Source organism: Typopeltis vanoorti, chromosome 6 (genome assembly GCF_054136105.1).
Source record: "Typopeltis vanoorti isolate ZY-2024b chromosome 6, IOZ_Tvanoo_1.0, whole genome shotgun sequence".
NCBI classification, from domain to species: domain Eukaryota; kingdom Metazoa; phylum Arthropoda; class Arachnida; order Uropygi; family Thelyphonidae; genus Typopeltis; species Typopeltis vanoorti.
In genome coordinates, this window is record NC_143554.1 from 72,869,639 (window position 1) to 72,895,077 (window position 25,439).

At 34.5% G+C, this 25,439-nt stretch overlaps 1 protein-coding gene across 1 annotated transcript; it reads right to left on the bottom strand.

Annotated features, from left to right (window-relative positions):
- Window positions 1–486: 486 nt before the first annotated feature.
- Window positions 487–25,379, bottom strand: LOC150105563 (uncharacterized). The gene is made up of 5 exons (XM_090394911.1): window positions 24,523–25,379; window positions 21,090–21,319; window positions 13,020–13,182; window positions 11,223–11,351; window positions 487–938 (listed from the first exon to the last, which is right to left on the bottom strand). The coding sequence occupies exons 1-5, from the start codon at window positions 24,632–24,634 to the stop codon at window positions 655–657; spliced, it is 918 nt and encodes a 305-aa protein (XP_090251037.1). The 5' UTR covers window positions 24,635–25,379; the 3' UTR covers window positions 487–654.
- Between the last annotated feature and the right edge of the window lie 60 nt (window positions 25,380–25,439).

Genomic DNA, 25,439 nt, shown 5'->3' on the forward strand with positions numbered 1-25,439 from the left:
TTTTCCACCTGAGTAGAAAAACTGGTATATCACCATTATATTAAAATACTTCACTGAGATAGTATAGCTGTCATAAGTTCCCCCCTACACACACTCAATTAAAAAGCATATTATACTAGAGAAGATATTATAATCTTGTCTAGTATAATTTTTACCAGAGATATTCCCAAACAATTACATCCTGCAACTCTTCAAAAAAACTATTTTAGTTCTCGTCCACACACCCCACATATGGCACCGATGTGCTTACGGGTCTCTTGACCTCTCGTGTATGGGATCAATTATATAAGTTAACAAAATAAACTGTTCATAGTACAAGAAAGAGAGAACATTATCATCATGATTTTCAGTGAGCCACAAAACTCATCACAGAATATATAAATGCTATATAACCAAACCATTATTAATGTTCTGTATATTTTTATTCCCATGAAAAAAATATGGTTAAAAAATGTATCTTACTTAATCTTTATCTCTGCAAACAGCTTGTGAGGAAAAAAAACAACAACAACTTTATTATCAGAAATTCTCTTTGCATTCTTCCAATATCCAACAACTATAACATTCATAAATATTTAACATTCTGTTAATAAGCTCTGAAACAGTTTAATCCCAATTTTTTTACAAATTAAATATGCCCATATTTAATTATTATCACTGTGTATAAGGTGGTGGAGGATATAGTTTTTCATTTTCATTATGGAATGCAGGATTCTCCATTTGTTGATTTGTTGCAATGAGATATGGAGGTGGAGCAAGTGACATCACACCTGGATTAGGAACTGCTGTAGTTTCTCTTGCTCTGCTATTCAGACGTTTTTTGGCCCACATGCCTGTTAATACTAATACACAAAATACAGCAATTAAAATGCTCATGGACAGAATGAAAGGGATATCAATTCCCAGAATTCCTTCACCGAGGTCATCATGTTTAAGACCTACAAAGAAAAATGCAAAAAAATATGATTATTATTTTGTAGGAATACATAAATAGTGAACATATTTTATTATAAACATTTCTTTTAAGAGGATATTTCAAGGTAGTAATTAGAATATGGAAATTGAGAACATTATTTCACTTCACAACTAAGTAAATATTGGCTTAACTGAGCAAGTATTTTTATGCCACTCTCACACAAGAGGCTGCAAAGCCTATAGAAAATAAATGCCATGCATTGGTTAATACTAAATCCTAATTTTCACAATGGGTTGCCCTGAGATTTTGGACTTCAGTACCCAAACTTTTTATAAATGCTTTTTCTGTCACTATGTGTAGACGGTAGTAAAGCCTGTGTTACAGCACTGCAGAAATGGCATTTCCATCTGTAACACTAAAGCCACCTGAAGTAAAACTGTTCTAAGTTTGATTTTAGACTGACCAGAGGAACTTTTCCTAAGACTTTTTTTTTTTTTGGGCTTGCTCAAAAGTTACTCTATCTCTAGAATAAGCAAGCAGGATTTTTCATTATGTAAATTCAGACAATAATATATAGCACTGGGGACCACACAGTGGAAGCAGGTGTCTGCCATCCTCCCCACTTTAGGTGCTAATTAATATCACTAATAAATTATAGATGCCAAGAAACATGTTCCTTAAGGATATGTGCATTGCATTATGGGATACCAAGGTAGTAAAGCCTGTGTTACAGCACTGCAGAAATGGCATTTCCATCTGTAACACTAAAGCCACCTGAAGTAAAACTGTTCTAAGTTTGATTTTAGACTGACCAGAGGAACTTTTCCTAAGACTTTTTTTTTTTTTGGGCTTGCTCAAAAGTTACTCTATCTCTAGAATAAGCAAGCAGGATTTTTCATTATGTAAATTCAGACAATAATATATAGCACTGGGGACCACACAGTGGAAGCAGGTGTCTGCCATCCTCCCCACTTTAGGTGCTAATTAATATCACTAATATCACTAATAAATTATAGATGCCAAGAAACATGTTCCTTAAGGATATGTGCATTGCATTATGGGATACCAAGGCAAATGATGCGAGGTATTTAGCCTCTATATATAAATAGCCTAATCATGAAGTGACTTCACGTGCAAACTTTGTTTACTTACACTTGAATAAAGGATGAAACCAAGAACATAATTTCTTGGTATCTGTAATTTATAGTATAACCAAATGAAAAACTTTCAACAAAACACTGATAGTCATGTGTCAACTATTCTGTGATGGCTAAGAGTGGAGGCTAGCTGTCCACTAATCCTCAAAGTGAGCTAGGACTCAATGGGCTTGCTTATTCCTTTTGAGGAATAAAAGGCATCAGCACATAGTGTGTACATAGTGTGTACATCGAGAATTAAGTAGCAGAATGCTGTACCCTCCAATGATGTGTCCTTGGAGTTATCATCTAATAGTAATATAAATAAATGATCTAGGGGTGCTTAAGGGTCAAAGCTGTATAACTGAGAGGAGACCTCCACATAGCCTTTAAAGGAATACAGAGAACCGACCAGGGCTTCTGACCTAATGTCCAATCCTCACCTTCTCGTGGTGCACCCTGTTGTGTATCTACTTTGATACTGAACGAACGAGGATGGGCTGGCAATTTGGGATTTAGCCGACCAAATTGTATTCTTATTGGTTAAACCAAAATAAAAAATGATGGTACAACATGACAAAATTTCATGCCGGCTGGGGCGTCACCCGGTTAAACAAGGCTCCCGTTGTTTTCGCCAAGGAACCAGGGCGAACAGCGAAAAGTCAGCTACTGCAACAAATCTGAAAACACACCCAAACTCAACATCACCAGAGTTAAAGATCGGTACTATCAACGTAAGAAGCCTGAATGGCAAAGAAATGGAGCTAGCCGAGGAATTAGATAAGTACCAGATCGACATAGTAGGGGTGACTGAAAAAAAAAAGACCAAAACTGGTGAGATCTTTTTGAGCAATAAATACAAAATGTTATATTCAGGCAATGACAATCAAGGAAAAGAAGGAGTAGCCATAGTGTTCAACACAAAATACGAGGCTAATCTTCTTGAATGGCAGGCAGTCTCAAGTAGAGTGATGTGGGCAAATATGAGAATGGGGAACTGGACAATGAGACATTTGTGCCTATGGTCCCACAGAAGGTTCTACTAAGGTAGAAGTGGAGGAATTTTTTGATGCTTTAGAAAAAGAAACTGACACAATGAAAAAGGAAAAGTTGGTCCTTGTTGGGGATCTAAATAGCAGAGTAGGAAATGATTGTGAGACATGCAAAAATATTTTGGGAAAATCTGGAGAAAAGAGCAAAGCTAATAACAATGGCAAATATCTGTTGGATTTCTGCTCTGGACATGGACTGGTTATTACTAACACCATGTTCCAACATAAAAATGTGCACAAATTCACATGGAGAGAAGAGGCTAGGAATAAGAAAATTCTCATTGACTATGTTATTGTTGATAGTGATGTTTTCTCCCTGGTGCAGGACACCAGAGTGTACAGAGGATTTGAAATTGGAAGTGATCACTATTTAGTCTTGAGCAGGATAAAATTGAATTTCATATTGAAAAGAATAACATGTAAGAAAGTTTTAAAGTGAATAAAAGTTGAGCATCTCTCAGATGTGAACTGTAGACTAAAATACAGAGATTATTGAAAAGAAAATGAAAGAGTTTGAGAACAGGTATCAAACCTTGGAGATTCAGTGGCAAACTCTGAAGAAAACATTGATTGATTCTGCCAGAGAGGCATGTGGTGAGGTTGTCTGCAAGGATAAAAACATCAGAACTCCCTGGTGAACACAGGAAGTTAAAGCGGCAGTGAAGGAAAAGAAGGAAGCATATCAAAAGTTCCTGTCAAATAAGTCAGCTTGTGCTCTTAGAGAATACAGAGACAAATGTAAGAAAGCTAAACAGTGTGTAAAACTAGCTAAACAAAAGTCATCGGAGGACTTTGGCAAGAATATAGAAAATAAATATCAAGAAGGTGGCAAAATATTCTGGAGGTTGTTGAAGAAGCTTAGGAATGGAGGAAAGATTGCTGTAAAAGGAGTTAGAGATGATAAAGGTGACATGAAAACGGGAGAAAAAGATATCCTTGAAGTATAGAGTAATTACTTTGAAAAACTGCTAAATGAAACAAACAGTGATGACAGCACAGTGGTAAAAAACACTGACCAGGCATGCAGTCAGGAATACATATCCATACTTGAAGTAGAAAAAGCTATCAAAGGCTTGAAATGTGGCAAGGCAGCAGGGGGTAGATGATATTCAACCAAAAATGCTGAAGTATGGTGGTATGAAAGTCTTACAGTGGCTGCACTGCATAGTTCAGAAAGCCTGGACAGAGGGACGAATTCCCGATGATTGGAGTAGAGCTCTCATAGTACCTATATATAAAAAGGGAAATAAAACTGAATGTGAGAATTACAGAGGTATTTCCCTACTGAGTGTTCCTGGCAAGATCTATGCAAGTATACTTGAGAAACGGTTGAGAAGAATAGTAGAAGAAAAGCTTGGTGAAGAACAAGCTGGATTCAGGCCAAATAGAGGCTATCAGGATCAGATCTTCACTTTACGACAAATAGCCGAGAAAGCATGGGAATATAACAAAGATCTGTATTTAAGTTTTGTCGATTTGGAAAAGGCATATGACAAGGTGCCAAGAGAGAAGCTATTCAATACGCTTCAGTTATATGGTGTCAATGGGGCATTATATCAACCAGTACTTAGTCTTTATTTGAGTTGTGAGTCAGCAGTTAGAATTGAAGGAAGTACAGGAAGATGGTTTAATGTTAAATCTGGTGTGAGACAAGGATGTACATTATCCCCTCTGTTATTAATTATCTATATGGATCACATTATGAAGGAAAGTGGTAAACCTGATATCAAAATTGGAGATGTTAATGTCAGCTCTTTGCTTTATGCAGATGATGTTATACTTCTAAATAAATCCGCTACAAGTCTGCAAGATTCTCTGACTAAATTGAATAGCTGTTGTAATAGATATGGTATGAAGGTCAACAATAAAAAGACAAAGACAATGAAAATAGGCAGAATCATTGAAAATGTCAACTGTGTTGTGAATGGAGAACCTGTGGAACAAGTAAAACATTTCAGCTACTTAAGAACGATTTTTACTGAAGATGTTAAATTAAATATAGAAATAGACAAAAGAATCAGCAAAACTGGTATGGTGGGAAGTCAATTGAATAAATTCATATGGAATAAGAGAGAAATTAGTCGGAACACTAAATTAGCTGTATACAAGACAGTGTTCAAACCAGTTTTAACTTATGGATCTGAGAGCTGGGTCAGAAGTAAAACACTTGACCAAAGACTAGAGACCGCAGATATGAGAGTCCTGAGAAAGATTAGAGCGTGAACAGATGGCATCAATGGCAATATCATATTAAAAATGAGGATATTAGGAAAGAACTTGACATTGTCAGCATCCAGGAATGCGTTAGCAGAGCTAATTTCAGGTGGTATGGTCACTTAAATAGAATGGGAGAGGAAAGATTAGCAAAACAAGTGTTCTCTGCCAGGTTGGCAGGAAAACGACCCAGAGGAAGACCATGATATAGGTGGATTGATATGGTATAAGGTGCCATATCAATCCATTGACAAATACATGGAGTCTTGACAAGTAACAGACTGATTTGGAGGAAAATTGTAGATAGGAAGTTAGTAAGATGTAATTTTTTCATGTAGTACTGTCATATCCTGTACACCCCTTGAGGGTACATGGCAGGAATTTGATGATGATGATAAATCATCTACCACTTTACTATTCTGAAGCCAAGATTTCAATTTTTTTTTCTAGCAATGACTTCCAATCCATGAAAACTAAAACTATAGATTATATAAGAAGAACAAGATTGCTTCTTTCAGTAACTGTCTCCCTCACTCATTTCTCAATACAAGATAAGCAGTGTCAGTTAGCCTTATATTAAATTACTATTTGAGAAGTGAAATTTACATTTTGCATACAAATTTCACAAAAAGCAGTGAATTTACAAAATAAATTAATGCAATTCTAAATTTAGTTATCAATTATTAATTAACTATAAAAACCACATATTTGTGGAGTAATGAAGATCCACTCTTCACCTTATTGCGATTTATCCTATTATTAGGTGTTTGCATAGATACCGAGTGAATAAGGATGTATTTATCCTTATGCTAGCTTTTTATAATAAAGTTACAAGAGCAGTAAAAGCATATACTGCCATTTTCTTGGATTTAGCAAAGGCATTTGACAGGGTGCCACATGATAAACTGATATTTAAGTTGCAGCAAATGGATTTGGATGTCAGGTTGGTCAACTGGATTCAGGATTGGCTGTCCAACAGCTATCAGAGTTGTGCATGGTGGGGCAGTTTCAAGGAGGAAGAGGGTTACAAGTGGGGTCCCCACAGTGCTCAGAACTGGGACCTATATTGTTTAACCTTTATATCAATGACATTGTCAGTGGATTGCAGGGGGATATTCAATTGTTTGCAGATGATGTGAAACTGAGAAGGTTATTAGTAATAGTGCAGATGTGGTAGCCCTGCAAGATGATTTGAATAAGCTACACAGATGGGCAAATGAATGGGGTGTTGGTTTAATGCAACAAAATGTAAGGTCTTGAGGTTTGGGACACATCGATGGGACGCTGCATACTCTATTAGAGGAGCTGTACTGGAGGAAGTAGGGGATACAAGAGATCTGGGGTTGACAATTGATAGAAACCTGAAATTTAGGGGACATATTACAAAGGTCGTGAAGGTAACACAGGATTGCTGCAATAACGAGAAGGACGCTGACCTGCAGAGATAAAAGAGTTATCATTCCATCATATAAGACCCTGATCAGACCACACTTCGACTATTGTTCTCGGATTTGGTGCTCAGGATTTGAAGGGGATAAATTAACTGTGGAAAGGGTACAAAAGTGGATAACAAAGATGATTTCAGGACTGTACAATGTTAGTTATGAGAATCCGCTGAGGGAATGTGGACTGCAGAGTTTGGTGAATAGAAGAAGTGATATGATTGAGACTTTTAAACTGCTGAGAGGTGGTTACAGGATTGACACTGGGGAGTTCTTTTGCTTGGTTGAACAGCGGGAAGGAGTGATGACAAGGGGCCATCCCTGGAAGTTGCGAAAGGAAACTGTGAGCAAGAAAACAAGGAGTGGTTTCTTTGCATGAAATGTATTGCCTGATAGAGTGGTAAGAGCGAGAAAGGTCAATGAGTTTAAGGAATGGTATGATAGACTTTATGTTTCCTAGGAGGGACTTCCCACGATGAGTCTTGATAGACTGTGTTTCCTAGGAAGGACCTCCCATGAGAGTCTTTTGACTCCATGGAGGCCTGAATAATAATAATAATTTACAATTTGGAATTTTAGCCAACAAAATCATATTTTTGTTACCTTAAATTACAGACAAATAGGATCATATAATATAACCAAATATCATGCTAGCCGATATCATCCAGTTAAACAAGTTCCCTGTTTCATTAGAGTGAACCAGAAAAACTGACAAGTGAGTTACTGACAGCCTCAATCTTAAAAATTGAATAAAGGCACCAATGTAAGAATTAAGCATCAGCGGAAAAAAGGTAGTCTTGCAGAGGAATCACAAAACAGCATAGTGACATGATAAAGGAGACAAAAAATAAAGATATTTCTTAATAAAATATTACATTTGGTTAACAGTAATCAAGGACAAGGAGATTAGTTTTTGGCTTTTAGTTCCCATAGAAGATTCTAACAGTGAAATAGAATTCTAAGTCATTCAAGGGGAAAAAAAAAAGTTCTTGCTAGAAACCTGAAACAGCAGAGTTGAAAATGTTTTGGGAGGATCTACACAAAAGAACCAAACTAACATAGGACCAGTCTTAACATCATGTTCCAACCAGTAGTGTAGCTAGAGCTTTTGCTGCCTAGGGCAGTCCCCGAGTTTGCTGCCCCTCTCAATGCACACCAAAAATACTAAAAAAAGTAAAAAAAAAATTATGTATAGAGAAATAAATTAAAACACTATGTTGATTTTTGAAGTAAAACTTTAATTTAGGTAATTCTTAATCAATTTTATTTAGAAAAACTCCTCTCACAACTAGCAACACTTACAGCAATTGTGAGGAAAATTTACAGTATTCTTGTTGAGAGGCTTATACGCTGGTTAAACATGATAACTAATATTTAAGGAATTGACAGCGTATGCTAGAAATATAGATTAAATAAACTTTAATTTATACTTTCCGATATTTCGGCGAACGTCACGTTGCCATCTTCTTGGGAACTTACTACAAAGACACGAGCACACAAGTACTAATAACAGCAAATGAGACTGAAGCTAGGAAGCTAGCGTTTTCCTAAAGTCCTGATGGTGCCCCCTGGCGGGCTATATTGGTAGTTCTTGGCCTTTGGGCTAGTAAGTTCCCAAGAAGATAGCAACATGCTGTTCGCCGAAATATCGGAAAGTATAAATTAAAGTTTATTTAATCTATATTTCTAGTATACGCTGTCAATTCCTTAAATATTAGTTATCAAAATTTACAGTAGTATTACAATACAGGTAACCCTCGTATAACACAGATGTTAGGTTCTACAGAAATGGCGCGTTATATAAATCGCATTATGTGAGACTCAGATCACATAGAAAAAGTAGGGTTATTTTCCAAATTCGTTTTTTTTTTTTTTTTAATTATATAAACAACAATGACATAACCAATAAAATATATTTTTATTTAATTCAGGTAATTCATGTAAGTTATGAAAATATATAAATTATGAAACAAATACATAGTATAACATTATAAAAATTATAAATTGTACATAAACTTCATTGCACATAATGCAGAAATGTTTTAGGCAAAATAAAATAAAATGCAGATTTTAATCTTACATAGCATGAGGATTTGAGGATCGGTTAATAAATATTGGTTTTGTCATGTAATCACCTGATGCATTACTACAAAACAATAGAGTAATTCTATCTTTAGAAACTTTGAATCCAGGAGCTGATCTTTCATTTTTCAATATATAGGTGTGTTTTTTCATTTTTTTCCAATATAACCTGGATTCATCCACATTGAACACCTGGTCTGCATCATAAATATTTATAAACTGTGAGAGCTTTTTGTTTAATAAGATTTCCGTCCAAAGGAATTTTCTTTTAAGTGCAATTTTCTATCCAAATCATCAGAGATTTCTCCATTTTTGCAATTAGAATATCTCGTGCACGAGCAACGTGCTTTGCACTTAAAGGGTTATCAGAAAAAATCAACAGAATCCTACAACATTATAACCTCAATGCCACCTTTAAACCACCCACTAAACTTAAAACCATATTCGACTCCTCCAAGGATCCTCTCCTCCCATTAGCACATCCTGGAGTCTATTGCATCTGCTGCACCTGTAACTTACCGTACATTGGTGGAACAGGACAGACAATCCCTATATGCAAGAAAGAACACATTAGACATATTAAATATAACCATTATGGTGAAGCAGGCCTCTCAGACCACACACTCAACACCTTACACCAAATCAACTGGAAAAGCACCTGCTCTTTACACCGCACACAAACCTGGTACGAAAGGAAATTTAAGGAAGCCTGTGAAATCCTGATAAACCACCCAAATATCAACAACAAAGATGGCATAAATATTCCAAGGATCTGGATGGCACACATTCAGCCTACCTAATATGTAAGATCCAGCATAAGTCAGGACTCTAGCCAATCTACAGCTAGTATTAGAAAAATAATTATATTCCATACCAACTGGCTGGAATGTGTAGATGATGTTAATATATATATATATACCTGTTGTTGTGCCCAATGCATTTCTACAACCAACAGATAATAATAATAATAGGACTCTAGCGTTGATGTATAATTTTTTTTTCCCACCAGAGGTTAGGCCAACAATTGTTGTAGCAGTTGGTCAGTGTCTTTAGCAAACCAGTTTGATTGTAGTGTAGCTTGTTTCCTGTGTATAGTTGTATGCTCCAGAAGATGACCTTGACATAAAGGTCGAAATGTCGAATGTAGATTTTACTTATATTAAACTAAAGTTTTTATTCAAACATCGTAGTTGTCTCCATAATTTTTTAAAAATGCAGGAGGTTTTTCTTTTAACTTACAATCTTGTGTTTTCATTCTGTATACAGGCAAATCACCAGTGCATATGAAGTTAACAAGAATATAATTATATTAGCAGTAGACTCAAAGATGGCACAGCGTGTACATGCTGGATGATGTGCTGTTTAGGTAGTGTAGATTATGCTCCAGCAGATGAGTCCTTGAATTCCATGGGAGTGGGGATGTTGTCATTAGATATAATAAAATAAGCCAAATGAAAGAAAAAATACAGAATTAGAAATGTTAAAGAGTATTAGAAAGTAGTGACAGTTAAATAAATAAGAAAAAAACAGGGAAAAGAAGATGACCAATAATGAATGGAAGGAGGTAATGTAGATGGCACATAATAACGAAAACAATTTCCTTTATTTCACAGTCAAGTTAGCATCAAAGAACAATGATATATAGATAAAGAGTTAATGTTTAGTTATATTTGTTAAGCTATATCAGAATCTCTGAACAAAAGGGTTATGGCCAAGTACCATCGTTATGGCCACTAAGGAGATGCAAAATTTTATGCCCAAAATAATCCTGCCACAAAATTCACTGAAAGAAGGCCACCCTTCACAAAAGCAAAACACAAGCACAAAAGACTTCTCTGAACTTGCCTCTGCCACTTGAAAAACCATCCCACCCTCAATAAATCTGGATGCATAAAACTGTGTGGGGAAATATTCATCCTCAGATCAATGATCGAGAGTTAGATAGCACAATTTAGAACTTTAGGCGCTTGGCTTTTCTTATTTGTATACACTTCCTTAATGATATCAACTTGACTTTGAAATATAGGAAATATTAATTATTTTAGTTAAAATAACCAAAACACTATTATATCAAAAACACGAGCATGAATAACAGTCACTGTATAAGCTTGAACAATGGTCAAGAATGCAATATAACAAAGAAATATACTTATGTAAAAAATAATTTCAATACTGTTTAGGTAGATATAAAATTATTACAGAAACTTTTAAAAACTCACTTGCCAACATACACAAAATAAAACAAATAAAAAAATAACAAATTTTTTTTGGCTTCACATATAAAAAATTTAACTCTTGTAACATGCACTGTTAGTACAATCATACTGTGCCACCCACCAAAAATATGTCTATTATGAAAATACAGATTAAAGTTACTTACGGCATCCACCATTACGGGCAAAGGACTCATCAGAATTGTCACCACAATTATTACGGTCATCACAGATAAAATTTTTTGAAATGCATTTAGCATTCCAGCAGAGGAACTTTTCATCTTCATCACAGTAACCTAAAAAAAAAAAATTTATTTTTTTATTTTCAGAAATCCTCTTAACATTAAGGGAAAATAAGAAATTAATAATCAAAGTGAACTCGAGCTACATTAGATTATGTACAGAAAACATCCATAGAAACAAACATAATGATGTACATTGTTTCTGAAACTTAACCATAAGGAAGTTTCCGACATCTAGGATGCGAGAAACTTACAACAAAGATGAGTTAACTAGTTTCACATAAAAGTTGAATCATTTCCTATTAAAAAAAAAAAAAGCAACTGACAGATATAAGAATGGCCTCATAGCATTGACCATAATTACAGACAATCCAAAGTTCAAGAGCTAATAGATTTTAGCTTTGGAGAGGACGATTGAGATATTAGGATAATAGTACATGAGAAATACGTATTTGCTGGTCTAGTAGATAGGATCTCTGTTTTCCAAATTACACCATGGGATGTGGATGTTTGTAAAAATCATGAACCAGGTAACAGATATATTACATTACTCAGTGTGAGGCCACCCTGTTTATTGAAGTGGCTTAAAATTCCATATTTAGTCTGTAGAGGCAAGTTTGCACATTGTTAAACCTTTAACTCCTCCAACCGGCCATGACATCTAGCTAAATCTGGATATGATTCTGTTCCACCTATTGAATAACATGGATAAGAAGTGCAATTTAGTCATACTATTTCATTCACCTCAGCAGGTTGGGAGGTTAACTCACCTATGGAACTAATGCACAATATGTTTACGATTTATACATATTTTACAAAGTTGTATATAGATAAAACAAGAGAAAAGCATCTGAATAGCAACAATGCTTTTGATTAAAAGGACTAACTTGTTTAAGTTTTTGTAAATAAGCATTCTTGTTTGGCTTTTATTCTAGTTCTAGCAGAAATGTCCAACTTTCCCAGCTCAAGTTCTTGTAATAGGAATAATTACAACAGATCTAATACAACAATATGAAACTCAGATAACAACATATGTATATTATAACAGATAACTGAAGTAAATCTATTGCAAGATTAATCTAACTGCGAAGATAATGCTCTTTCTAACTATTCAAGTAATTTATTTATTAGGAATATTATTTCTAAAAGATTCTATATTTGAATATGCTAATTTATCCCAATAAAGTAAAAAAATTTTCAGCATGTGTTTTCCAGCCAGTTGATTTGTTTGCATGATGAAAAATCCAAATTTCAGGGAGAAAATCCTCTGTATCAACTCCAGATGTCTTTTTAACCTGAGCTGTCTCATCTCGCTCTAATCAAAGTTAAAAATCACAAACATTCCCACTATTGAGTGTAGTAGAAGACCAAAATAACCCTGGCCATGGCCTTTAAAATTTTGATTCATTTTTATGTGCTTTTTCACAACTAAAAGAGAGTTTTTATACAGAGGATTTCTCCTTGAACTTTGGATTTTTCATCATGCATACAGATCAACTGGCTAGAAAACACATGTAATTAATAGTGAAGTGAGCAGATGGTGGACTAAGTCATGTAAATAATGGCTTTTTTAAAGTAGAATGCCCTCCCTTTTATTTTATTATTTAGAAAAAAATAAAAGTAAAAAAAAAAAATAGAAAGATACAGAATGTGGAACATATGAATAAAAAGAAATCACTATATGCTCAATTTTATTCAATTCAGAGTTAATTATAAACTTACCTGTTGAATAAACAGTGTAAATTAATTGAAAGCCAACTGCATAATAGCTTCGCGTCCATCTCTGATACATGAGTTTGATATCACCAAAATTAGAGTAAGCTGTTTTTCCAGTAAACGAATGCTCATATGCTGAGTGTACCCGTGTTGTATTACCAGCAACAATCTGTAAAAATATGTATGGCATATGATTTCGTCAGAAAAATATAAGCTTCTTCAAAAATTTCTTAAAATCTGAGTTAAATATGTTTTTAAGAAATTCAGAAATAAAAAAATTAAATGGGGATAAAAAGTACCTCCAAATATATGCTTTTAAATTACGATGGAAGATGCACTCTGAACAGCACATTCATTGTTCAATAAGTACACACAATTGAGCAAATACAGTGAAAAAATATAAATAACTATAAAAAATTTATATATATATATATATATATATATATATATATATATTATCAGAAAGAACCTCTTTAGCGAATTATAGAAATTCACAACAACAATTCACAGACTGCACTAGTTAGAACAGTGGTACTTCATTGTAAATAGTTACGAAACTTATTTGATCTACTTTCATTAAGCATCTGGCATGCATAGAAATCATCATTTACTGATAAAACTAAGTTTAGCCAGCCTGGTTGGCTGTGCAGTTATAGTATCCATTCTCCAGCCAAAAGGCTGCAGATTCGAATCCCACCATGGGCATTTGTGATTGTCTGTGGAAATACTAGTGGTGGTGGGCAGTAGATGGCATTGGTGTAGTTGCAGTTGGTGGATTGAGTGGTGGAGACAGAGAGATGTAGAGTAGGTGGCCTCCCTCGATGAGTCTTTGGACTCCCTGGAGGAGTCATGTAATAATAATAAAAGTTTTTGAAGTTGTAGTTTAAACTCAACTCCAAAACATTAATGTGTTTCTGTCAACAATAAAACTTAATTCCCAAATTAACAATATGTCACTAGCTTTAACTAGCTATCTAGGGTACTGTTAGGATGCACCATAGCAACTCAAACAACAAACAAATTTTTATACATGATTTTTTTTGTGTGTATGTGTGTTTCCATTTCCAAAATAGCCTTATCATGAAATTTCTCATATGTACCCTAAAAGAAGTCTACAGGTTATCATTACAATACTATATGAAAAAAAAAAAAAAAAAAAAGTTTCTATTACTAAACTTCCTATCAAACGTTTTCCTACAAATTAGTCTATTATATCTCACGACTCCAATAATGACAGATCTCATATTCCCTTCTTCTAAAAAGGCACTTCTAACGGTATCAATCGACCTACATTTTTGTCTTCTTCTGCATCTTTTTCCTTTGATCTTGGCATTAAAAACACTTAGTGTTTTTAATGCCAAGAAACAACATTAAAAACTGCTAAGTTAATCTTTACCAGTCTGTTAAATGATCATGCTACCTGAGATTAGAATTAGTGAATGCTAACAATGTCAAAAATTCCTTCCAGATACCTTCATTTTTAATATTATTCTGTCATTAATGCTATCTGTTCATTGTCCTAATTATTTTTCAGAACTCTCATACCAATGATCTTTAGTAATGGATCCACTATCTCTAAACCACCTCTCAGATTCATTTCTTTCTTTCTTTCTTAATCCTCTTAATTCCTCTTCTACCTTTTATGGTGTCGAGGTTTCTTATTCTTGCAACCATAACTGTCTTGAGAATAAGGTGGTTGACCCTATGCCTCCTGGTGTGTACTATGTCTGGAGATGTGTGTTCACAGGGCCAGTTTGCCTGATCTGGGGGATGAAAAAAAAACCTTTCATCAAAAGAGACCAGATAAAGGTTCCTCACGTCACTGATGGGAATCGAACCCAGGTCTTTTCAACAAAAGGGCTTCGTCTATAACGAGTGAGTTTTTTGAGGCTCACTATCAGATCCATACTGTTGGATTAGTGTTTTGGCTACTTTCTCTTATTCCATATAAATTTATCAAATGGCTCCCTGCCATATGAGCTCTGCTTATTCTGCTGTCTATTTTGTATTTAATTTGCCATTTTCACAAAAATTTGTGTCTAAATAGCTGAAATATTTTACTTTTTCTAGAGGTTCTCCACTTAGGATACAGCTGATGTTTCCTATGTTCCTGCTTATTTTCACAGTGTCATTTTATTGCTGATTTTCAGATTAGGGTTTTTTTTTTTTTTTTTTTTTACAGCAATTATTTTAGTTAAATAAATCCATTAAAAGAAAATCTGCAGAATTCCTTAACAGTATAACATCATCTGCATTGTCAAAAGTTCAGTTGAACATTTTCGGTTATGATGCCCCACTTTCCTTCATAATGTGATCCATATAGATGAATAAACAGTGGAGATAATGTACATCCTTCTCTCATACCAGATTTAACATCACATTGTATCTCCAATTCTAAATGATGACTTACAATTCAAAATAGACTGAGTAATTCTCAATATAATGTCCCATTTATAGAATAGAATTGTGTCATTTTGAAGAGCTTTTCTCTTAGAACCTTGTCCTATGCCAGGTCTATGAAACAAATATAGATCCTTGTTGCATTTCCAAGATTTCTCAACTATTTGTCTTAAAGTAAAAATCTGATCCTGACAACTTCTATTTGACCTGAAGTCACTTTCTTCTTCAAGTTTTCCTTCCACAGTTGTTCTTCCTCTTCTCAGTGGGGAAATTCCTCCATAATTCTCATTTCCAGTTTTATTTCCTCCTTTATATATATATATATATATATATATATATATATATATATATATATGAGCAATAAGAGAGGTTTATGCTAATGAATTCAACTGTCTGAATTTGACAATTTCATCGGGAACTTTCATACCTCGATATTTGAGCATTTCTAATCACATATAAAACAACTCCAGCTGCCTTTCCACATTTCAGATTTTTGATGGCTTTTTCTAAACTATACTGCTGATTTCATATCTCCTGAATTTCTTTTAAAATTTTTTTTTTTGCACTTTCTGTTTCATTTAGCAATCTTTCAAAGTAATTACTCCGAACATTTAGAATATCTTTATCTACAGTTTGCATGTCACCTTTATCATCTGATTAATTTTGCTGTAATCTTTCCTCCATTTCTAGGCAGTTGTTTTTTTTGTTTTTTTTTTCAATAACCTCCAGACATTTTATTGCATGTCTGATATTTATCTTCCAAATTTTTTTGATCAAACTCTTCCCATGACTTTTGTTCAGCACTTTGCTTTCTTATTAATTTTCTCTATATTCTCGCAGAGATAGTGCTCACTTACTTGTTAGGAACTTTGATATGCTTTCTTCTTTTCCATGACTGCTTCTTAGCATTCTAAATGCACTACTGAGTGCTGATTTTTCTATCTTTGCAAACAACTCCTGGTTGAAAGAAATGTTTTCATCAATCATCATCATCATCAAATTCCTGCCATGTACCCTCAAGGGGTGTACAGGATATGACAGTACTACATGAAAAAATTATATCATTACTAACTTCCTATCTACAATTTTCCTCCAAATCAGTCTGTTACTTGTCAAGATTCCAACATTATCAGATCTTATATTTCTATCGTCTAAGGCACTTTGTACCGTATCAATCCACCTATATCTTGGTCTTCCTCTGGGTCGTTTCCCTGCCAACCAGGCAGAGAACACTTGTTTTGCTAATCTTTCCTCTCCCATTCTATTTAAGTGACCATACCACCTGAGATTAGCTCTACTAACACATTCCTGGATGCTGACAATGTCAAGTTCTTTCCTAATATCCTCATTTTTAACATGATATTGCCATTGATGCCATCTGTTCACGCCTCTAATCTTTCTCAGGACTCTGATATCTGCGGTCTCTAGTCTTTGGTCAAGTGTTTTACTTCTGACCCAGCTCTCAGATCCATAAGTTAAAACTGGTTTGAACACTGTCTTGTATACGACTAATTTCTCTCTTATTCCATATGAATTTATTCAATTGATTGCATGTCTGATCCCACCATACCAGCTTTGCAGATTCTGTTGTCTATTTCTATATTTAATTTACCATCTTCAGTAAAAATCGTGCCTAAGTAGCTGAAATGTTTTACTTGTTCCACAGGTTCTCCATTCACAACACAGTTGACATTTTCAATGATTCTGCCTATTTTCATTGTCTTTGTCTTTTTATTTCTGACCTTCATACCATATCTATTACAACAGCTATTCAATTTAGTCAGAGAATCTTGCAGACTTGTAGCGGATTTATTTAGAAGTATAACATCATCCGCATAAAGCAAAGAGCTGACATTAACATCTCCAATTTTGATATCAGGTTTACCACTTTCCTTCATAATGTGATCCATATAGATAATTAATAACAGAGGGGATAATGTACATCCTTGTCTCACACCAGATTTAACATTAAACCATCTTCCTGTACTTCCTTCAATTCTAACTGTTGACTTACAACTCAAATAAAGACTAAGTATTGCTTGATATAATGCCCCGTTGACACCATATAACTGCAGCGTATTGAATAGCTTCTCTCTTGGCACCTTGTCACATGCCTTTTCCAAATCGACAAAATTTAAATACAGATCTCTGTTATATTCCCATGCTTTCTCGACTATTTGTGGTAAAGTGAAGATCTGATCCTGACAGCCTCTATCTGGCCTGAATCCAGCTTGTTCTTCAGGAAGCTTTTCTTCCACAATTCTTCTCAACCGTTTCTCAAGTATACTTGTATAGATCTTGCCAGGAACACTCAGTAGAAAAATACCTCTGTAATTCTCACATTCAGTTTTATTTCCATTTTTATACATGGGTACTATGAGAGCTCTACTCCAATCATCGGGAATTCGTCCCTCTGTCCAGGCTTTCTGAACTATGCAGTGCAGCCACTGTAAGACTCTTATACCACCATACTTCAGCATTTCTGGTCGAATATCATCTACTCCTGCTGCCTTTCCACATTTCAAGCCTTTGATGGCTTTTTCTATTTCAAGTATGGATATGTATTCCTGACTGCATGCCTGGTCAGTGTTTTTTACCACTGTGCTGTCATCACTGTTTGTTTCATTTAGCAGTTTTTCAAAGTAATTACTCCATACTTCAAGGATATCTTTTTCTCCCGTTTTCATGCCACCTTTATCATCTCTAACTCCTTTTACAGCAATCTTTCCTCCATTCCTAAGCTTCTTCAACAACCTCCAGAATATTTTGCCACCTTCTTGATATTTATTTTCTATATTCTTGCCAAAGTCCTCCGATGACTTTTGTTTAGCTAGTTTTACACACTGTTTAGCTTTCTTACATTTGTCTCTGTATTCTCAAAGAGCACAAGCTGACTTATTTGACAGGAACTTTTGATATGCTTCCTTCTTTTCCTTCACTGCCGCTTTAACTTCCTGTGTTCACCAGGGAGTTCTGATTTTTTTATCCTTGCACACAACCCCACCACATGAATCAATCAATGTTTTCTTCAGAGTTTGCCACTGAATCTCCAAGGTTTGATTCCTGTTCTCAAACTCTTTCATTTTCTTTTCAATAATCTTTCTGTATTTTAATCTACAGTTCACATCTGAGAGCTGCTCAACTTTTATTCGCTTTAAAACTTTCTTACATGTCATTCTTTTCAATATGAAATTCAATTTTATCCTGCTCAAGACTAAATAGTGATCACTTCAAATTTCAAATCCTCTGTACACTCTGGTGTCCTGCACCAGGGAGAAAACATCACTATCAACAATAACATAGTCAATGAGACTTTTCTTATTCCTAGCCTCTTCTCTCCATGTGAATTTGTGCGCATTTTTATGTTGGAACATGGTATTAGTAATAACCAGTCCCTGTCCTGAGCAGAAATCCAACAGATATTTGCCGTTATTATTAGCTTTGCTCTTTTCTCCAAATTTTCCCAAAATATTTTTGTATGTCTCACAATCATTTCCTACTCTGCTATTTAGATCCCCAACAAGGACCAACTTTTCCTTTTTCATTGTGTCAGTTGCTTTTTCTAAAGCGTCAAAAAATTCCTCCATTTCTACCTTAGTAGAACCTTCTGTGGGACCATAGGCACAAATAAGTCTCATTGTCCAGTTCCCCATTCTCATATTTGCCCACATTACTCTACTTGAGACTGACTGCCATTCAAGAAGATTAGCCTCGTATTTTGTGTTGAATACTATGGCTACTCCTTCTTTTCCTTGATTGTCATTGCCTGAATATAACATTTTGTATTTATTGCTCAGAAATATCTCGCCAGTTTTGGTCTTTTTTGTTTCAGTCACCCCTATTATGTCGATCTGGTACTTATCTAATTCCTCAGCTAGCTCCATTTCTTTGCCATTCAGGCTTCTTACGTTGATAGTATACTGATCTTTAACTCTGGTGATGTTGAGTTGGGGTTTGTTTTCAGATTTGTTCCAGTAGTTGACTTTTCGTTGTTCACCCTGGTTCCTTGGCGAAAACAATGGGGGCCTTGTTTAACCGGGCGATGCCCCAGCCGGCATGAAATTTTGTCATGTTGTACCATCATTTTTTATTTTGGTTTAACCAATAAGAATACAATTTGGTCGGCTAAATCCCAAATTGCCAGCCCATCCTCGTTCGTTCAGTATGAAAGTAGATACCCAAGAGGGTGCACCAGGAGAAGGTGAGGATTGGACATTAGGTCAGAAGCCCTGGTCGGTTCTCCGCATTCCTTTAAAGGCTATGTGGAGGTCTCCTCTCAGTTATACAGCTTTTCTTCAGAGTTTATTATAGATTCCAATGTTGAAACATATTTCAATATTTGCATCTATAGTTCATCTATGAAAACTCTTTCATTTTGATTCATTTTAAAACTTTCTTACATAGTTTTCCTTTCAATATGATATTCAACTTTATTCTGCTCAAAACTAAACAGTGATCACTTTCTATTGCAAATCCTGTATACCCTTGCATCATGAACTAATGTGAAGACATCACTATCAACAATAACAGTGAGACTTTTTTATCTATTCTCTATGTGAATTTGTGCACATTATGTTGAAAGTGATATTAGTAATAATGAATTCATATCCTGAACAGAAATCCACTAGGTACTTACCATTATTATTAGTTTCAATCTATAATCATAATTTTCTCAAAACATTTCTATGTGTCTCTTTATTCATTTCATACTCCACTGTTTAGATCTCTAATCATGACTAACATTTCATTTATCTTCATGTCAGCTGCCTTCTCAAAATAACTTGGGGAAAAAAAAAAAAAAGAGCCCTAAAGTTCTTACTTAGTATGCTCTGTGGGATGGCACAAATAAGTCTTATTGCTCACTTCCCTATATTTGATGCTTATGCACATGATTCTATCTGGTATTGCCTGCCATCAAGAAAATTATTTTCAGGCAATTGTCTGTGGAGGCTGAATTGTGTACCTTAAGTGTTTCCTTTTGTAAAATTTACTGACAAGATTTTTTTTTTTTTTTTTAGTAAATGTATCAAAGTGTAAATATTATCTTTTGCAATAATCCTGTAAGTTAACTGTAGGATGTAGGCAGTCAAATTATGATAAACAATCCCAATCCTTCAAATGACACCTATTTATATATTTAAAAAAAATAAATTGTATTCTAATGACTTGCCCATGTATTTATTAAAATATCACTGTCAGATCTTAAGTTTTTGATTTTATCATCATTTTACTTCTCACATTTAACTATCAGCCTTATTAATGTGAAATAAATATATTATTATTTCATTCAATATAGCTAGCTGTACACAATATGCCTGTACTATTTTTGTGCATAAGAACTACATATAGTTATTGAACAATTTAAATTATAATTATGAATAAACAATAAAAAAAAATAACAGTTGAAAAAAAAAAAAATTGTTGAAAAATATGTTAAACAAAATTATCCTTAAGAAATTCATTAATTCTGTATTGTATACCAAGTAACTTGATACTATATGATACTTTAATAAATACTAATATAGGCCAAAGTTAAAAAAAAAATGCTTTGTATTTTTTTTTCTCCCATTACAGTGGAAACAAAATAACAGTCACTGCCAAAAGGAAGTAAGCGCAATAATTACAAATCACAATAATGTATAATAAACCAGATTAAACTAAAATATATATGCTTACCACTAATTTATCTGGACAGTAAGGTAAGAAGCAATTGAAGTCAATTTCTTTTACAGCAACCACAACTCCATAACCAGCTGGAGGACGTAGAATAACTGTGCATGTACTTCTGCCAGTAAACCAGTTATTCCTTTGGGGCTGTATCATTCCAGCAGATTTTGATCCATCCAAAGAGAGATTATACACAACAGGATCTGACTGAAATTCTGAACATCTGTCCTCCAGATATACTGAAATAAAGGGAAGAAATATAATCAATGAAAATATATTTCTGCATAAGGAAGTTTATAATATACTAAGAAAGAAACTCTTCTGGCACAGTTAATTCATCAACATCTATTTCCTGATGGGATGCTTGTCGTTGTGTTGCATTTCGTCACTGACAAAGAACAAGAATGAACTACACTATACATTCTGTAGTGTAGTACCTTTGATTGGCTATGATTTGATAATATATGCATCAGGGTTTAACTCTAGTTTCATCTTGCCTACAGGCAGTTGGTCAGAGCACACATGCAATTTACAGGCAAAAATACTATTAGTGAGATATACAGATGTGTTGTGTGTGTGTCTGGATAATGGCATTGTGTGCACATGGAAGATTAAGTAATGTAGACAGAGGGTCATGTGAAATGGAGTGTCCTCCCGCAAGTCCTTCATGGTATCATGTAATAATCATAATAATACAGAGACATACATCTATTAGAATTTCATTTGCTAATAGGTTTTATTGCAAAAACATCTGTGACAGATATCACCAAGTTGTTATGGAGGAAGAGTATCCTGGAAGAGAACACTCAGTCAATACTTGGGACTCGCCAAGCAGTGACCCTTGGCGAGTCCCAAGGGTCACTGCTGTTTAACTTGTATGTTAATAATATTGGGAAAGGTTTGAATGATGATATGCAGTTATTTATAGAAGATGTGAAGCTGAAGAGAAACATGAAGAGTAGAACAGATGCAAGTTTAGAGTTTACGGGATGATTTAAATACTGCATAAGTGGACAAAGAAGCAGAACTACCAGTTTAATAGTAGAAAGTTTTAAATTTAGAAAGCAAGACTAGTTTGCACTGTATGTATGTATGCAGTTGATGGGGATAACTTTCAAGAGGCAGAATAAATAAGAGTAATTATAGGTAAAGGTAGACAAGGACCCAGTCGCATAGCTGGGGGGGGGGGGGGGGGACAGAGAAGACAGCTCGCCTCAGGTGGCACTTTGAGCCTTTTTGAACTTTTGCATAATTCTAAAATACATTCTTGAGAACTCAGTTCCAAATATTGTAATACCACTGCAAAATTTTCCTCACAATTGCTGTAAGTGTTGCTAGTTGTGAGAGGAGGTTTTCTAAATAAAATTAAAGAATTACCTACATTACTATGAAATAGACTTTGCCAATGTCATCGATGATTTCGCTGACAAAAAAGCAAGAAAAATAACATTTTAGAATATTGAAATTAAAATTTTACACCAAAAATAAACATGGTGTTTTAATTTATTTCCCTATACATCGTTTTGATTTTTTGTTGTATTTTTGGTGTGCATTGAGAGGGACGGCAAACTCAGGGACCTCCCCGGGCAGCAAAAGCTGTAGCAATGCCACTGCAAGGACCTAGTATTCAGAAGACACAAATCTAAAATTGGGAGGACATCACAATGGATTATGGCAACAATGCAAAAGACAGAAGTAAAGTTATGGTTCCCTTGTATAAAGCTTTGATCAAGCCACATATGGATTACTGTGCACATATTCAATCACCTGGTTTTCAAGGAAATGAGGGTAGCATTTGGAATGTTGGGTATGAAGAAGGATTACAAGGCTACCACTTTCAGAGCCTTGTGGATAGGAAGAGAAGGAAGGATATAATGGAAACTTATGATAAGGTGTTGTTAATGGATTAAATGTAGAGTATTTTTTTAAGTAGGGGAAATAGTAGTAGAAACAACAATCCCTGGAGGCTGCATAAGGGGGGAGAGCAGAGTTTATTTGCATGGAGAGTGGTTAGTGAATTGAATAATTTGCCTGAGTGTAGTCAGTAATAAGTGTAAAGCACAATTCAATAACTTGCATATGATAGCAGGGAGCTCTTGTGATGAGTGATTCTGTAGTCTCAAAATAATACGACCACTAGGTGCTCACTTGACAAACAGACAGATTTTTATATTACAACAATCATTTATACAAGTTTAATGATGAAAATACATCCTTACAAATCTAAGATGAAAACAAACTACAAGCAGATGAGCAACAAAATATGCATTTTACATAATATGGACAAAATGTTTTAAATTATTCCACAATTTATTTTTCAGAATTCTAATAATCAATGAGGAGTGGGAGTGGGCATGGGAAGTTTTTCAACTTAAAAAAAAAAGTTAGTGAAAACCGAATTAAATGATATTAACAAAACAGATCTTGAAGAACTAAATAAGTATGTCAATCCCCCCCCCATTAAAGTCTAAGTTCTTGTTTCGCTTGTTGCTGACACAGCACTGCCTACATGCTATATTTCATGAGATACATTATAATACCAAATACAATAATGGCCTCTGAAGCTATTAAAACTAAGATTTATTCAGTAGAGGAGCCTCAGCAACTTTAGATCCAGCACTGCTTGCAATATCCAGTTTATTTTGTTGAAAAGGTTATTCTGATTAGGAAGAAAGATTATAAACCCTAGTTACGTTACAATGCAATATATGCTGAGTAGTTGCCAATATCCAATGAAATTCAATAAGGATAAATGGTTAACAAAACTTATAATTTCGACTCATGTATTAAATGCACTTAAGTAATGAAACTGTAAATGAAAAAAAAAAAATAATAAATAAATAATAATAATAAATAAATACGAGTATACTGTTAAGACATATCCAAGAGTGACAAAACACCTTAAGCATACAGTAATATGAAGCCAGTGATTCATATAATAAAACTGATGTCCCTGCACCAATATTGTTACTATGGTAATGTAACGTTTTCCATATTTTTATCTAAAGTTAATCTAAAAAAAAAAATAACATATACCTATCATATCAAGTGAATCAACACTATATATAGAGATAGGGGACAAAAATAAGAGGATCACTGATTATAATAAACATACAATCCTATGAAGCAGAACCACTCAGGTTAAAGTCCTAATGGAGTGACAACTGTATTAGTTTTCTTTATTTGTACCAGTGGTACGAGAAACATGACACCCATGCAATCGCTAACTGTAAACATATTTAGTCGACTAAATCAAGTTACCAAGAAATGAAATGACTTCATCCACATTTTAATGGATTTTTAGCCGCACAAATTTTAATCTCCACAGGCGCATAAAATAAATACACAATATAAATACAAATACTCACAATAAATACACATTAATCAAGTTAACAGCATGAAATAATTACAATGAAAATAAGAATAATATACTTATACTTACTTGTGGTAGAATGATCCTCACATAAGGCAACATGGTGTGTTATTGTAATAAAAACAACCAAATATAGTCCTGATGACAACATTCCAGCTATAGTTACGAACTTCTCGTTCATCAAATTTTAACACGAAAGAACTAATTCACCTGCAATAGCTAAGGAAGTTATACGTTATTGTCATTTCCAGGAATGATTATTGCGTAACTAGCTACATACCCTATTATGAATGGAATGATCTGTACAGGTTGGGAGTGTCGATAATATTATTTTACCAGGTAAAAGAAGTTAACCTTCGTTTCCTATGCGTGCACTTTTTACTAAATAAACAACGTAATTATTTTAATCCCATAAAGTCACTGTTGGGAGTACTTAAATCACGACTCTACAAATGTTATGATACTACACCAAAAAAGAAACGAACGGCTTGTCCACTAACCCAACGCCAAGATCACGTGATGTTTAAACGTCACATGACACGTCATACTAACCTTCACCGTTGTTAACGAGACACTGTTTTGCTTCTCACTGCAGGGGTTAACCAGTTCTAGAAAGAAAACATAAAAATAGGGTTTGTAATGTCACGACTTGCAGTTCATCAGCAAATGATAGCTGGGATAGAGAGTGTCAATCGATGAATAACTTGCTAGGTACTACGTAATCCAATTTGCTCTTGAAAATACTCTTTATATGAATGGAGGATAATGAAATAATAAATTGAATCTGTATACTTTTAGAACGGAAGTGAGGGATTGGAAGTCAAAGAAATCATACAGACATTTAGAAGAATCATGGGACTTGCTTTCAACCCGTAATGGAAGCACCTTGTTTATGTAGAAAAATCGCTAGTCGATCGATCGATCTCTGACATTCACGATTTGTTTATCTAGTCACAGATGACATGAGCTTAATCTACAGTACAGCT